Genomic DNA, 14,803 nt, shown 5'->3' with positions numbered 1-14,803 from the left:
AAGAAAACACTGACATCGTTTCAAAACACAGTGTCTCCATAATAGTGGGTTTACCATCAAGTGCTTCTGAAGTAGTAAGCATTTCCGAACTTTCTGTTGGTTGAAACAGAGATGTGACATGGATCACTGCGAAATAACTATCATGAAACTTCATTGATGTGTTTCCCAACTGATGATGGATAATCAGCTGATACTCCCGTCAGTATGAGATAAACCCACTAGTCATCCCACTGATAGCCAATAATCCGATATACGAACATACGAACAAAAATATTTCGGTATTGGTGTATACACATAACTTAGTTATATCTCAAAGTTGCAACCCCTTTGCATGATATAATGTTGTGCTGTATACTTGTGAGCTGGGTACGTCGAAAAAAATCATCATTTCGCAAAAAGGAAAGTAAGGACATCAGATCTAATTTTCATCATTGTATCCACACACCTATGCGTAAATCAAATACCAAAGCCACATCAAAATCACCTTAAAGTTAAAGGAGTTTTCACATTTTGACACATTGGACGTGTACGTTTTCTTTTGTCGTTTCTGGATTGCAGTTACCCGCCCTTGTTTCAGAAATTGCAAACAAGTTCTAAAACGAAATATGTAACGTGCCAAACTAAAACGAACTGAAATTCATCAAATGTGGTTTAATGTAAAAGAAAATCGAAATAAACTCAAACAATTAGTTTAATGTACGGTTGAGGTTTTGTTTTTCAAAACACTCATTCACAAACAACTGTGTAGCTAAACCATCTTTAGGCTTAAGCGTGAAGGACAGTGGATGTCCAATATTGCCTCGATATCACAACATCCTCCCTTCAAAGAATTAACCACCTTTGCGTTGATTGATTGATTGCTCATTGTTGGTAAACTAAATTACTTAGAATGGTGGACATCATACAATTAGTTGCCAGGTGTGCTATCTTGGGTGACCAATGAGAGGTTTATCTGGTTTTCACCAATTTGAAAGACGTGAAACGATGTGTTCCTTTTCTGAAATTAGACTTTTGTAAGACACACGACACAAATCAGGATTATTTACCAGCTGCAGATGAATGGAATATCGTTCTTTTATGTGAATATCCCTGAACAAGGTAGTAGCCTGACACTGTTGTTATAAAATTAGTCTGTTTTACATTCATTATTTGCATTTTGTTTTAATTTATTTGTTGTAGCATTCAGCAGAATCTATATGACAGAAAACACACAATAGATCGCGTATGTGTGTGAAATAGGATGCACATTTGCAATCTATACAATGCATAAATGGTGCTGTCATGTTTGAAATTTACTATAAGTATAAGTAGACCTGTGTTCTTTTATTAATTTTCAAAATCATACAAATATGACAATAAACTAATTAGGATTATGAGACAAAATATAGAGACGTACATTGGCTTCGAATTCGTTATTTTTCCCTCATAATAGTTTGTTACCATATCTACCACTGGCAGATGATTAACCTTCAAAGCGTTTCATTTGTTTTCATAATACATTCGTAATGAAGTTAAATGAGGGATGGCCTAAAAGTCGGGCCGGGCCGGGCCGCGGCGGGCCAAATATATTATTGGATAATGAAGCCATTAATGAGCACCATGCCTACAAACGATTAATGCAAAATACATCCTTGATAATAATAATGAAGTTTAAGCCACAAACGCGCGCCATATACAGTTTACTACGACGAAATCGGCTAAAACTCATGAAGACGAGTTTCCTGCGAGCTGGCTGACCGAGGTTACGTCTAAAAGTGGAATCGATAAACGAAACATGATTTAAAATGCATAAATATTTGACCTCATTCGGATACAGGCTTCCATCAGCACGGAAATATTTCCTACGTCTACATCCAATTAATACCACACCATAAATTCACTATTCATAGTATTTAAAGCATGCAAGATATGAACCCCACATTCTAAACGTCATCTCAACCACAATAGTTCGGCCCTGCTCGGCCCGACCTCTCAAAACCAGCTTAAAGCTAGAACGTGCATCTTCAATTGTAATTAAATCCATAGACCGGTTTCATATCCACCTAAATAATACTTCATAATCTTATCAAGTGCAACATGTAAAGAAAAATGGCCCCTTAAAGTAAAACCCTTTTCGCTTTCCATTCTCTACATAGCCTCAATCAAAAGTGTTAAGTCTCTGTTCGGCCCGACTTGGCCCGACCTCTCAAAAACAGCTTAAACCTAACACACGTGTAGTGTTTTTGTTTACAATTACATGACTATTCTATCTACCTAAATACCTCTTTCTTGAGTCTCAAAACGTAGTATTTGAAGCAAGCACATTGCTTAAAGTCAACTCTATTTTCTATACATTCTCAATAAAGGCACAGTATCACAAGCTTTCGGTCCGGCTTGGCCCGACCTCTCAAAAGCAGCTTAAACCTAACACACGTGTAGTGTTTTGTGTTTACAATTACAGATGACTGTTCTATCTACCTAAATACCTCTTTCTTGAGCCTCAAAACGTAGTATTTGAAGCAAGCACATTGCTTAAATTCAACTCTATTTTCTAGACATTCTCAATAAAGACACAATATCACAAGCTTTCGGTTCGGCTTGGCCCGACCTCTCAAAAGCAGCTTCAGCCTAACTCATGTATGTAGAAATGTATTTACATCCTTAGAGTGATATCATATTACCTAAATAATACTTCATAATCTTATCAAGTGCAACATGTAAAGAAAACTGGCCCCTTAGAGTAAAGCCCTTCTCGCTCTCCATTCTCAACATAGTCTCAATCAAAAGTGTTAAGTCTCTGTCCGGATGTCACCGTGCACCCAATCAACAGGATTCTCTCCAATCCACATGGTGTTTGGCAAGGAAATGAATATCCCCTTCGACACAGCTATTTTACCAAAATAAAATATGGGTAAAACAGCTACTGAACATGTCACCCAGGTAATGACTAACCTGAAAATGGTAAAGAAGATAGCTTCTGAAAATCTCAAAGTCGTTCAAGAGAAAATGAAAGAACGCTATGACAGAGGAAGCAAGGAACCCCACTATGCCGTAGGTGATTTAGTTTGGATTACCAACCATGCTGTTACAAATGGTAAGTCTCCTAAACTAATCCCCAAGTTCATAGGACCGTATGTAGTAAGTGAGATTTAAATAAGAGCACTTACAGACTCCGTGATAGAGAAACAGGCAAAGATTTGCCCTCCCAAACCCATGCGAACAGGATGAAACCCTTCTACTATGAACCAGTAGCAGGACTACCTGACCCTCTAGGTATAGCACCCAGAAATGCACCAGAGCCTAATCCAGATGAATCCCCATCTGACTCACAACAGGACTCACAGCAGAAAGGTGCTAATGAAGAGACTAATCAGTCTAAGGAACCTCCTCCAAAGAAAACCAATGATTCCAAGGAACCGTCTCCTCAAAAGAAAGTCAATAATTCTAAGGAACCTCCTCCCCAAACAAAGGTAAGTGAAAAATATAGTAACAATGCTGACCAATACTACCCAGTTGAAAAATTGCTGCGTCAACCAAATGAAAAATGGTAAGCGCCACTATCTAGTCAAATGGGTAGGCTATTCACAAACCTCATGGGAACCAGAAGAGAATGTTTCACCAGATGCAATTACTGCTTTCCATGAGAGATTCACCAGATCAGGTAAGGTACGACGCCGTCCCTACCGCTTTTTGAAAGTTACTGATAATAAGTAGGCATTAATAGCTAAGTAATCCTATGAGTACGAGGTGAGGTAGATGTGTCCAGTATCCAGTCATTGTCAGTCATGCAGATGCTTCACAGTATTATAGTAGATGAGCGCTCCTGCTTCAAACTCAAACCCTTGTGTTGCCTTCGTGGTGCCAATAACAGTTCCCTTTCCATTGTAGGTACTGGACACATATACCGAATCCTAATGCTGGTACTCCTAATTCTGCAGTTGGTTTTGGTTACAATCAATCCAAGTCACGACATTCTCAGAAACTTTTTGTATTATACTCGAAATGCTTCAAATTTATACATTACAATCAAAATTCCTCTGACGTCCTTCAGATCTCAGCTTTTTCTGTGTAAAGTCCATTTGTACCCTGTACCCATTAATCAAACATCTGCCCATGCTTCCCCAATTTTAGATCTTCCAGCTTATTTCCTCAATACAGAATCAAAAGATTATTACAGTCCCTTGTCTGCATCCGATTTGACTGTTTGCTCTAAGCAAGACGATCTCATGTGCCCATTTAGTAGCGCTTTTCATCCAGCTACTTCTATGTCATGTGTTTTATCTTTATTTTTGAATCAAAAATCCAATGTGTCAATTTAAACAGTTCTCATTTATAAAAAACGTAACAGGCATTCAAATGTCATGTTTTAAATAGATGCATAAAACTAGATGAAATACCCTGGGTTCTGTTTCCTTATAATGTCAACCAGTTTCGAAAAGTTGACCAAGACCTTTCCAGGAGTCCTAGGTATGTACGCCAGGTTATTAATTCCTGAATTATTAATGAACTGGAAACAATTTAGAATTAAAAATTACTTTAGAAATGAATCCATATGGGCGATGAAAATATAATATGCGCTTTGTAGCTTGCAATATCCAATGATATATTACGTCTACGCACATCAAATAGTCCTCATTCTGTGCAAAATCCTACATACTTCAACGGTTTCCTACCTTAAAGTTCTCAGTGTCCCACAAGCGATCGGGAATGTCGGCCACCTTGGCTCCCGAAAGAGACCTTGTCGAGATCCCTTCTTTCTCCGTATAACGTCCAACATACTTCAACAACGAGTCGCCAAGAAGTAATGTAGACATTTTCAGGTCATATGACTTGAAAACAGTTTTGTAGGGATACATTTGGAGAAGGTTACGTGAGATACTGAGGGTTTATGAAAGCATACTTCTCCCACGACCCTCTTTAATGCTTTTATTGTCTGTATGTGTGTTCAGGAAAGCAAGTTTATCTGCATGAAAGCCTGTAAGTTTACAACATCCGGAAACAGCACCTCCGAGTAGGCTTTGTGTTGCAAAGCTCATGCTGTGAAAACAAATTTCTCCTGGTCCGGAGCTGGACAACCTAGAGACGTATTGGATGTGTTTTCATAGTTTCGAATGTTCAAATTATGTAACCATAATATGTCATACTCAAATTCCGTAAGATGTCTCGTGTTACCTATCTTCTGGTAGGTATTAAGTTTCTGATATGTTTAAATCTTGTCATGAATAGCCTCACTCGTCTGTCTGTGTCTGTGATAGTATTCAGTGATGTCTATGCTATAGAAATGTGCGGGAAAGTTCTATATTCTTAACCAGTGAAAAAAACCCCAAGCTTTTCAAGCGCTTCATGTCGTATAATTGGGTGTAATATCTTCTACTATTTTTTTCAGTTTATTATATGTGTACATGTTTATAAATATATAATGAAACAAATGTCTCATTTTAGTATTTGTAATTTAGTCAGTTATTGTGAAAAACGTTATAAAGAAACGGCGGAGGAATCAATAACTCTGAAGGCCCCTGACAGGTAATTAAGGGCAACAGTATGTTGATTGAATCACAACACCTAGCTGATTGCAATTAGACAAGGGTAATTAAGCAAGCTGGATGCAGGTGTAATTAACAGGTCCATCAAGTTCATTAGCCCGCGCAGTGAAGACCAAACACTGGGCGTCACTTTAAGCAAGGTGCTTGCTTCAAATACTCCGTTTTGAGACTCTATAAAGAACTAGTAAGGCAGATATAATACTTTTCTATGGATGTAAACATTAATCAGTATACGTGTGAGCTTTAATCTGTTCTTGAGAGAACGGGCCGAGTCGGGTTCTCGTCAAATAACGTGTTTGTTTCCAATACAACCATCTGAAACTCTGTAAAGCGATATGCAGGTAGATATGATACTAACCTATGGACAAATCAAAGGCGCAAGATGCCTTAAATTTGACGGCCAGAGAAAATCCTGAGTGTCTTTGTTGAGAATATATATGGAAGAGAGTGCTGCACTTTGATCAACGTTTTTTTCCATCAAATACTTCGCTTTGAGACTCTGGAAAGGATTAGTTAAGTAGATAAAATACTGTTTCTTGTATATAAACACTAATCATTATTCATGCGAGGGGTTTGAGCTGTTTTTGAGTGCTCGGGCCAAGTCGGGCCGAACAGAGACTTAGCACTTTTGATCGAGGCCATGTTGAGAATGTACAGCCAAAAGGGCTTCACTTTCAGGGACCACTTATCTTCACATGTTGCATTTCATTGCATCACAAATAAATCTTTAGGTAGATATACTACCAATCGATGGATTTCAACATATGTCTGGATGCATGTGTCAGGTTTAAGCTGCTTTAGGGAGCTCGGGCCAAGTCGGACCGAAAGCATGTGATACTGTGTCTTTATTGAGAATGTACAGAAAATAGGGTTCACTTTGGGCAACGTGTTTGTTTCAAATACAACGCTTTGAAACTCTGTAAAGCCACATTTCGGTAAATATGATAATAAACTATGGATTTAAATAGAAATTTAGATACATCTGTGAGGCGTAAGGTGTTTTTGAGAGGTCGGCCCACGTCGGGTCGAACAGAGACTTAACACTTTTGATCGAGGCTATGTTGAGAATGGAGATCGAAAAGGGCTTCACTTTAAGGGACCTGTTGTCTTTACATGGTGCATTTTGTAACATGAAAAGGTGATATTTAGGTACATGTAGATCTAATCTATGGGTTGAATTACAATTCAAGATACATGGGTTAGGTTTAAGTTGCTTTTGAGAGGTCGGGCCAAGCCGGACCGAAAGCTTGTGATACTGTGTCTTTAATGAGAATGTATAGAAAATAGGGTTCACTTTGAGCAACGTGTTTGTTTCAAATACTTAATTTGAAATTCAGAGACTTAACACTTTTGGTCGAGGCTATGTTGAAAGACAGGTTATGTTGAAAGGGACCGGTTATCTTTACATGTTGCATTTTGTAACACTGCAATGTGATGTTTAGGTAGATATGATACCAATCTATGGATTTAAATACACTTCAAGATCCATTTGAGAGATGATAGATGCTTCTGACTGAATTTGCATACTTGTGACACAGTGTGTATGTTGAGACTGTATAGAAAAAGAGTGCTGCGCTTTGAGGAAACGTGTTTGCACATGCTCTGCTAAGTGTTATTTAGGTAGATATTATTGCATTTTGTCTGTCATGTGCACTTGTAAATTTAAGCATTTGCATACTCGGAGGCTATTGGATTTTTGCTGGATTTATGCTTTTTAGAATACAGTGGCAATACATACGATTTTAGCGCGTGCGAATGCATTTTTCCTTTTTTTTGTATCCTTTACAACATATTACAAAAAGTTGTGATTTAGTATATATGTCTCTCAACACATATTTATAATCATGTTATATTACAGTTGCCCACTGGCTTTCGCCAATGCCCGCTCCTCTTTAACATAAACATCCTCTGCTGATTCAGCATGAGACAATAAAGGTTAATTAGGAAATCCCAACTGTTTTAATTAGAGAAAGAAAAGCTGTAAAAACACTTCCTGCCCAGAACCCCAGGATGTCACACCTCACGCGCTGAGAGAAGTAAGTAACCTTCTCACACAGACATATCAAGGACAACACATAACAACAAGACAATGTCTTTACTCTGGGACTCTCGGTACGTTATCAATTTTGGTTTTTCATCGTTAACTATACATTTTCAACCAAACCATACTTGGAATTCTAGCTACCCAAATGCGCAGATTTCGTTTTAATATTCTGCAATCCACTTTTAGTAGTACTCGGTGGCCCGGCCCGGCCCGACTTTTCTTGGCCCGACTTTTAGGCCATCCCGTTAAATGACTTCACCTTAGTTGATCTGTCTATAATTAAACTATCAATTGCGTATACGGAATGCGCAGCAGAGGTCACGAACCAGTCACGAATTCTGGGATACCATCCGGGTACCCACGAGAGAAAAACAATAACAAAAGTTTACACCAGTCCACGGAAATTGCTCCGCATCAGTGCCCCTTTAAGTCACGTATAAACGTTGTCCGAGGCTCAGATTGGCTGAACCATTCAGTATACCCTCATCACAGGCGAGTAACATTTTCTGTGCTACCCGCTGGAAACGCCGAACTGTGGGACTTCGTTTGGTTGAGTGCTGTTTGGACTGTTGGGTAACTTCCACATTCCTTATTATCATTCAATACCCAAGCTTCGAACAATTCAAAACGAACATTGAAGAGTTCGGTAAGATAAATATGGCCAACGAGATGACGTACCTTTGATGTTTCTTTATGTTTCTTAGGACTAAGGGAACATGAACAAATATCGTGGGTACCAGTCGTGACCAGTGAACAACTTATAATGTACTATAAACTAAATTGCGAATTATGTGTAAACGTGCCGATTTCGTGCGAACAATTTTCGTGTTGTACACGTGAACATGTTCTGGGTGACATTCGAATTTTACAGAGGAACGTATAAAAGTGTGTAGTTGCATCTGTAGACATATAATTGGCACATGTGAGATGTATGTGCACAGGCATGTGTGAAACGTATAGAGAGGGGCATGTACAGACAAATGTGAAACGTACATACATGTATGAAACGTATAGATGGGGTTTGTACAGATATATGTGAAACACACATACATTCATGAAACACACACAGAGGGGTCTGTACAGACATGTGAAACGCACATACATTTATAAAACATACAGAGAGGTACCGGTGCAGACATATGTGAAACGTACATACATTCATGAAACACACAGAGAGGGGTCTGTACAGACATGTGAAACGCACATACATTCATAAAACATACAGAGAGGTACCCGTTCAGACATATGTGAAACGCAAATACATTCATAAAACATACAGAGAGGTACCCGTTCAGACATATGTGAAACGCACATACACTCATAAAACATACAGGGAGGTACCCGTGCAGACATAGGTGAAACGCACATACATTCATAAAACATACAGAGAGGTACCCGTTCAGACATATGTGAAACGCACATACATTCATAAAACATACAGAGAGGTACCCGTTCAGACATATGTGAAACGTAAATACATCAATGAAACATACCCAAGAGAGGTACCCTTTCTACGTGTCATAAACGCTTTTTCTGTAATCATTTTACTGTAATCATCTGTAATTTTTCAATGCCTTATTTTACTGCCTCACCCTTTCCGAGGATAGAAATATTGGTTAGACATCTGAATGGGGAGTTTGCATTGCTTTACAGGTTTCAACTGATCCAGTCCACATAGTTCAAGTATAGTTTGAACATTTCCGAGACCAGTGGTACATACTGAGATCTGTAGACACTAACAGGTGTACACTTTTTAACGAGGTATTAAAAAACAGCTATATACGCCTGTCACATGGGGTATATTGGTATAGTAACCAGGTAACAGTTTCAAGACCCCAGATGTTGATATCGAATGTAGTGTAATACCATGTTCCAGTGCATGGCACCAACTGTTTAGGTCGTACAGGTTGTAACTGGTTAATAGAGATAGAGGGAGTGTTTTGTCTAGTGACATATTCCCAATATGTTCTAAGAATGTAATCATGGAATATGTGAACATACATGGACTCGCTAGCTGCGTGTCATGTCTGGACATAATTGATCTCCATTATATTATAGAATTATGTTCAAACTAGAATTGTTACATAAACTCTCTTCCTTTGTCCGAAATGCCCATTTTCCGATTCCAAACATATTGGATAGACAGATTTTCATCTCTTGAGACCGTTCATTGTTGTGACACCTGTTCGCCATGTTTGAGTAAATACATGTCTGTGTCTTGAGGGGGCGGTGGGGTAGTCTAGTGGTTAAAGGGTTCGCTCGTAATGCCCAAGGCCCGGCACGATTCCCCACATGGGTACAATGTGGGAAGTCCATTACTGGTGTCCCCGCCGTGATATTGCTGGAGTATTGCTAAAGCGGCGTAAAACCATAAACAGTTACTCACTCACTCACTCACTGAGGAAAGTAGAAGGAACAATCGAACAACGCCCTTGAAGAGCTGTCAGAACAGTTCAATGTGTTTGACAAGAAGAAGATATGACACAGACGACGCTTTCAAAGGTGGCTTGTGGCAAGACTTGTTCATGTGCAGACATTCGTTCTATTAATCTCAGCTAAACACTCGATTAATATTCTCAGTAATCACTTAATCTGGTTACCAGTCGGCTCAGTGGTTTGCTTATTAGCACATTCAGGGACATGTAACGAAGCCTTGTCACGTGGTTTATGGTCACTGGGAAGTTATTGTTAACAATACGTTTTACACGTGTTTAACAAAGCGGAAAAATATCAAATTTAGCCACACATCGATCATCTCCCTTGCTAAATGAAACATGCTTGCTTCTCGAAGGATTGACGGGTACATTCAACGACTCTGCACGGTTATTTGTATTGCTAACTTGGCTGTAGTGACAAACAAACACATATCAGTCTTGTCATAGATGTTTTATTTCACCCTGGCAGTTTGATAGTACTTGAAGTATATTAATGTTAGTTGCAAAAACTGAAGACAACATCAGTTGTTTGATAAGACATGTTGCCAACCGACTTAGTGACGTCACATCATGAAATTAGTAGGGCGATACGGTGTTGGTAAAATACAATGGAAGGAATAATGATTTAGCTCCACACGGTGGTGTTAGAGACCTCGGGCTGATACTTCAATATCCCACATTACCCCGACACGCAAACCACGCACACCTTGCCAACACTTGCAACAAAATGGCCACATGAAAATAACTCATTCCTCCTGGAAAACTTACATATCTTCGTCGGTTATGCAGTAGTCACTGCTGAAGACGTTGCACAGAACTTTCCATATCTTTGAGAAGATCATGAATTTAACAAGGAGGTTATATGGAATTATCAAGTCATTGGTGCTAAATTGGTAAGTGTTGACAAACAGTAGAGAAACAGTTCGTTCATTTCACACTATTGTTGAACCTTATGTACCATACTTCAGTTAATATATTTTGTCGTGTTGATAAATAACTGAAAGATTCCCCACTTTGTGAGCGACAGATTCTGTTGGTTTATTCAGTGGTTGATATATTTTAAGCTAAACCGTATTGATGTAAGCTATACGTGGATGGAGTTGGTGGGGTTGTTTGTTTTCGCCATGCCAACGACATCACTAATAAGCGTATAGATGTGTGTGAATGATCTGACGTATTGTTAGTTTGACCAACACAGGAATAAGGATAAGCTGATAGTTTAGTTCGACCATGCGACTGGCCGCGTGTGACACCGTGCCCTAGGGATAGAGGTGGAATCACACATGACGGGTTAGGGTAAGGTTGAGCGTGAGTGTGAAGGGAAACGAGTGTTCACCGAACATGTCTCATGAAGTGCGTCGAATGTGTCTGTGTAATCCAGTGTCTGGTTACTCCCCACTGAGACAAGGGGACTTGGGTGTCTTCTCGGCAAGATCTCACAAGAGTTCGTTAAGATATCAGTTCATAGTGTGAAGGTTGTGTATGCTGTACAAACCTCACGCTATCAGACACAACTCCCGGTACAGAGTACTGATTTAAAACTTTGGGTTTGCTGTTAAAGGTTCTGTTCAGCTAACATGCCCATGTGGCGATTAACTGACTACCGATGTTGAAAAGAATATACAGAATATAGAGGCAGGTTTATGGGTAGCTCCCCACTTCGATCAGTAATTGCTTTGTGAGTGATACCATTACAACGTTATGTAGCTAATAGGCCAAAGGTATTAGGACTCACTGGACGCTGTTCAGGAACATTCATCATCTTAGTATTTCAAGTCGTCAGGTTTTGTGGGGAAAGTTCGGTATACTAGACATGGGTGATTGAGGTGGTAATTAATTTAAAAATGAGTTTGAATATTTCTTGCATGTGATAATAAATCAAACCTATTTCGTCTGTTTCAGAATATGGTCGCTGCAACCACGTGTGTTTGAAATATACCTTCGATTTCGTTACGTAGTACAGAACACTTGACAACTCGTGATGGCGAAAGTGATAGATAGACTGCGTATTCAAGGGGTGTCCCCGTCTCGGGAAAACACGTTCACTTCTCCCAGTAAAGCAATCCAACCGCTTCCCCCTCCCACAGAAAAAGCGTGGGTAGCCAACGGTGAAAGTTTCTACATGAATGGGCGGCCGAGCTGCAGTAAAGAATTTCTCATTACCAGCACCAACCCTGCATCTAGGCGAATGGAAGTACTCTCACGAATGCGCACAGCGAATCAAGGCATTTCTACCATGGACACCAACTTCGGCCCGTCATCAATTCAGTTTGTGCTTCGTGGAAAACCAGTACGTGACCGGTTGGGGAAGTATGTCGCTCCAGACACAATTAAATTGCTTCCTGATAGAATCCAGCCCTTGCAACGAAGCCAGCCTCAAGACGTCGACCGTCAAATCAAAGTCCATATTGGAAAGGCTCACAGCGAGCCTAGTAATGGAGCAGTGTTAGAGAAGGAGATGGGAGACGTTAAAACTAAAGACGACATCTCTCTTCCTTCTTTCACATCTCCTTACTTTATGCTTGGCCCAGCACTCTCTCCGTCGTATGGAAACATGTCCAAGAGATCAATTCGGTCTCAAGGGGAAGGTTTTGAACTCACTGGCCATAAAATGAAGGGTGCGGATTGCGGGACATCAAGATCTGGGTATAGTGAGATCTACCCCAGCATCGATAGCCCCATCCGGTCATCTCGCCGTTTCACGCGTAACGCTTTCAAGGAGAGCCCGTCTCCTCTCGTAGCCCCAAATACTCAGGAACTCAACCGATGTCTTAGTGTTAATCAGAGCATTCGTCTTCCCTTGGGAACCCAGAACGAGGCTATCAAACTGAAACACTTCACCCAGTTCGTGAAGAAAGATGCCAAAGCAAGCTACAATAACCCTTACAGAAAGGTAAAGAAAGACCGTCGCACCGTCGCAAAGACAGAGACCCAGTACCAGTTTGACTCTGTATCCAGTTACGTCCATTTTAATCGGATCTATCAGCAGCCCACTCCCGGCCGGTCAGTAGCAGTGCATGTCCCCCAGATGTCCGGTTTCCCAGCCCACTGCACGGACACCGTGTTGCTGCGGATGATGCTGGAGATGAACAGGCCAGGTGCGTTGAGGTCTCCAGACAAGTACTCTGACGTAGCAGTTCACAGGGATCTTGAGGAATTCCTCATGGTGCGTTCACCTTCAGCTTTCAGTAAAGCGGCTTCCGCCAATAGTAAGAAGACCGGGAGGAACAAGAGTGGTCAAAGCAATGTAGACACAGCTATAGAGGAAGAGGGAGACTGTGCGTGGGCCGGCAACCAGGTGAAGGAGTCCACGGAGGTCAGGGAAGAGGACACGCCGGGTTTGCACGGACAGGAGGCTCGGGAGGCCCAAGAGGCTGATCAAGTGAGAGAATCCGCGGAAGAGGAGGATGTTAAGCTGCAGGATGAAGCTCAGCTTGTTGATGAAGGAATTGGCGAAGAAGAAGATGAGTGTGTCAAGGAAGCAGAGGGAGTTAATGAAGTGGACAGAGTATGATACATGTTCTGTTGTGGTACCAGACTCGATATAGTGCGTATATGAGCATCCCATAAAACCAGTGAAAGCGAGTATAAGACATGCTGTATTATTTATGGCATGCACAATGTCTCAACTTACTATTTATTATTTTCCTTAAGCAATGTGCCCTGCATATTTCTGTAATCCCATAAAGGTGTTTGCACTATGTCGTATGTACATATGTCATAATCATCGTATATATTCCTGACCTTGTGTACACCTAGTGCCTGTAACTGTCACGTCACGACAAACAAGGTCCATGCAGTGTAGTTGTACTACATTTGGTGTTTGTTCACAACGGCGGGAAGTTGCCAAGTAGTCCGCTACAAGCACCAAACACACGAGGTCCATTCCCTATTGGGTTGCAATGTGTGAATCCTGTTGCTGTAGCCATCGTGTGGTTGGTCGTGATATTGCTAGAAGACTGCAAGCATCGACACACTCACTTAATACCCGCTGAGCGTAAAGTTGAAACTGAAACATACAGTTATGATTAAATGTTTTAAAGGGTAGTTTGCAGTATATTTAGTTATGTTAAACGCAAGCACCCCATGGAGTTGGTTTACATTGTCTCGTCACGCCGTTGCGATGTGCAAGTGCTTCAGTTTGGTTGTCAGTGATAAAAGGAAGACATTGCTGAGATAGTTTGTCAATTTCATTGAAAATCTGCAACATTGAGTCTATCCTAACAATATCATGTTTTCTATATTTCTTCTGCAAGTTTTGTCCTAGCCTGTTTGATGGCATTGAAACGCTACCCAAATACTGATCCACTACGCAAGCCTATAGTGTGGGGGAACCCTTTAATCCTGTCATGCGTCTTTGTTACGCAGTATAGTGGCCATATATATGATCGATGTATTGACCCCTCACAGCTTACATCGCCAATACCTATACCCACATGCACTAATGTCAGACCTAGGCAAAGGTCGGGATACCCAGTTTGCAGGTGCATATTCGTGCACAATGTTGGATGTGCTGTTTGGATGTCTGCGTGTTTGTTGGGAGTATGATACTCATTCACCGGAACAGATACTCATAAAGCTCGTGTTTAGGTTTGTCCGCCATTATCACAATTACATATCACCACAACGTGCTGAAAATCAACGTAAAAACTCTATGGGTATACTGCAAACAGGACAAGCACAAAACGCTGTTTCTTGACATTTAATGTTCACCGAAACACAACACCTTCCCTTTGAATATATAATCTATATCAGGGTAACGGTCATGACTCGATAAATGCTGGTCGTTTACATGGGACGAC

General features: G+C 40.5%; 2 protein-coding genes across 3 annotated transcripts in view; one reads left to right on the top strand and one right to left on the bottom strand.

The window, feature by feature from the left end:
* The window catches only part of LOC137286514 (serine-rich adhesin for platelets-like), a 45,732-nt gene extending 45,144 nt beyond the window's left edge, over positions 1–588 (bottom strand). The window contains exon 1 of the mRNA XM_067818429.1: positions 485–588. The gene's annotated coding sequence lies outside the window, so the exon portion shown is untranslated. The remainder of the gene's footprint in view (positions 1–484) is intronic.
* Positions 589–10,688: 10,100 nt separating this feature from the next.
* On the top strand, positions 10,689–14,173 carry LOC137287516 (uncharacterized). 2 transcript variants are annotated; one of them, XM_067819856.1, is made up of 2 exons: positions 10,689–10,894; positions 11,904–14,173. In XM_067819856.1, the coding sequence occupies exon 2, from the start codon at positions 11,983–11,985 to the stop codon at positions 13,513–13,515; it is 1,533 nt and encodes a 510-aa protein (XP_067675957.1). In that variant the 5' UTR covers positions 10,689–10,894; positions 11,904–11,982; the 3' UTR covers positions 13,516–14,173. The 2 variants fall into 2 exon arrangements, with proteins under 2 accessions (XP_067675957.1, XP_067675958.1); XM_067819857.1 differs by lacking the exon at positions 10,689–10,894 and adding an exon at positions 11,131–11,297.
* Positions 14,174–14,803: the final 630 nt, after the last annotated feature.

Source organism: Haliotis asinina, chromosome 6 (genome assembly GCF_037392515.1).
Source record: "Haliotis asinina isolate JCU_RB_2024 chromosome 6, JCU_Hal_asi_v2, whole genome shotgun sequence".
In the NCBI taxonomy this organism is placed as follows: Eukaryota; Metazoa; Mollusca; class Gastropoda; order Lepetellida; family Haliotidae; genus Haliotis; species Haliotis asinina.
The sequence above is the reverse complement of the archived record's forward strand: the minus strand, read 5'-3'. Positions and strand labels throughout refer to the sequence as shown.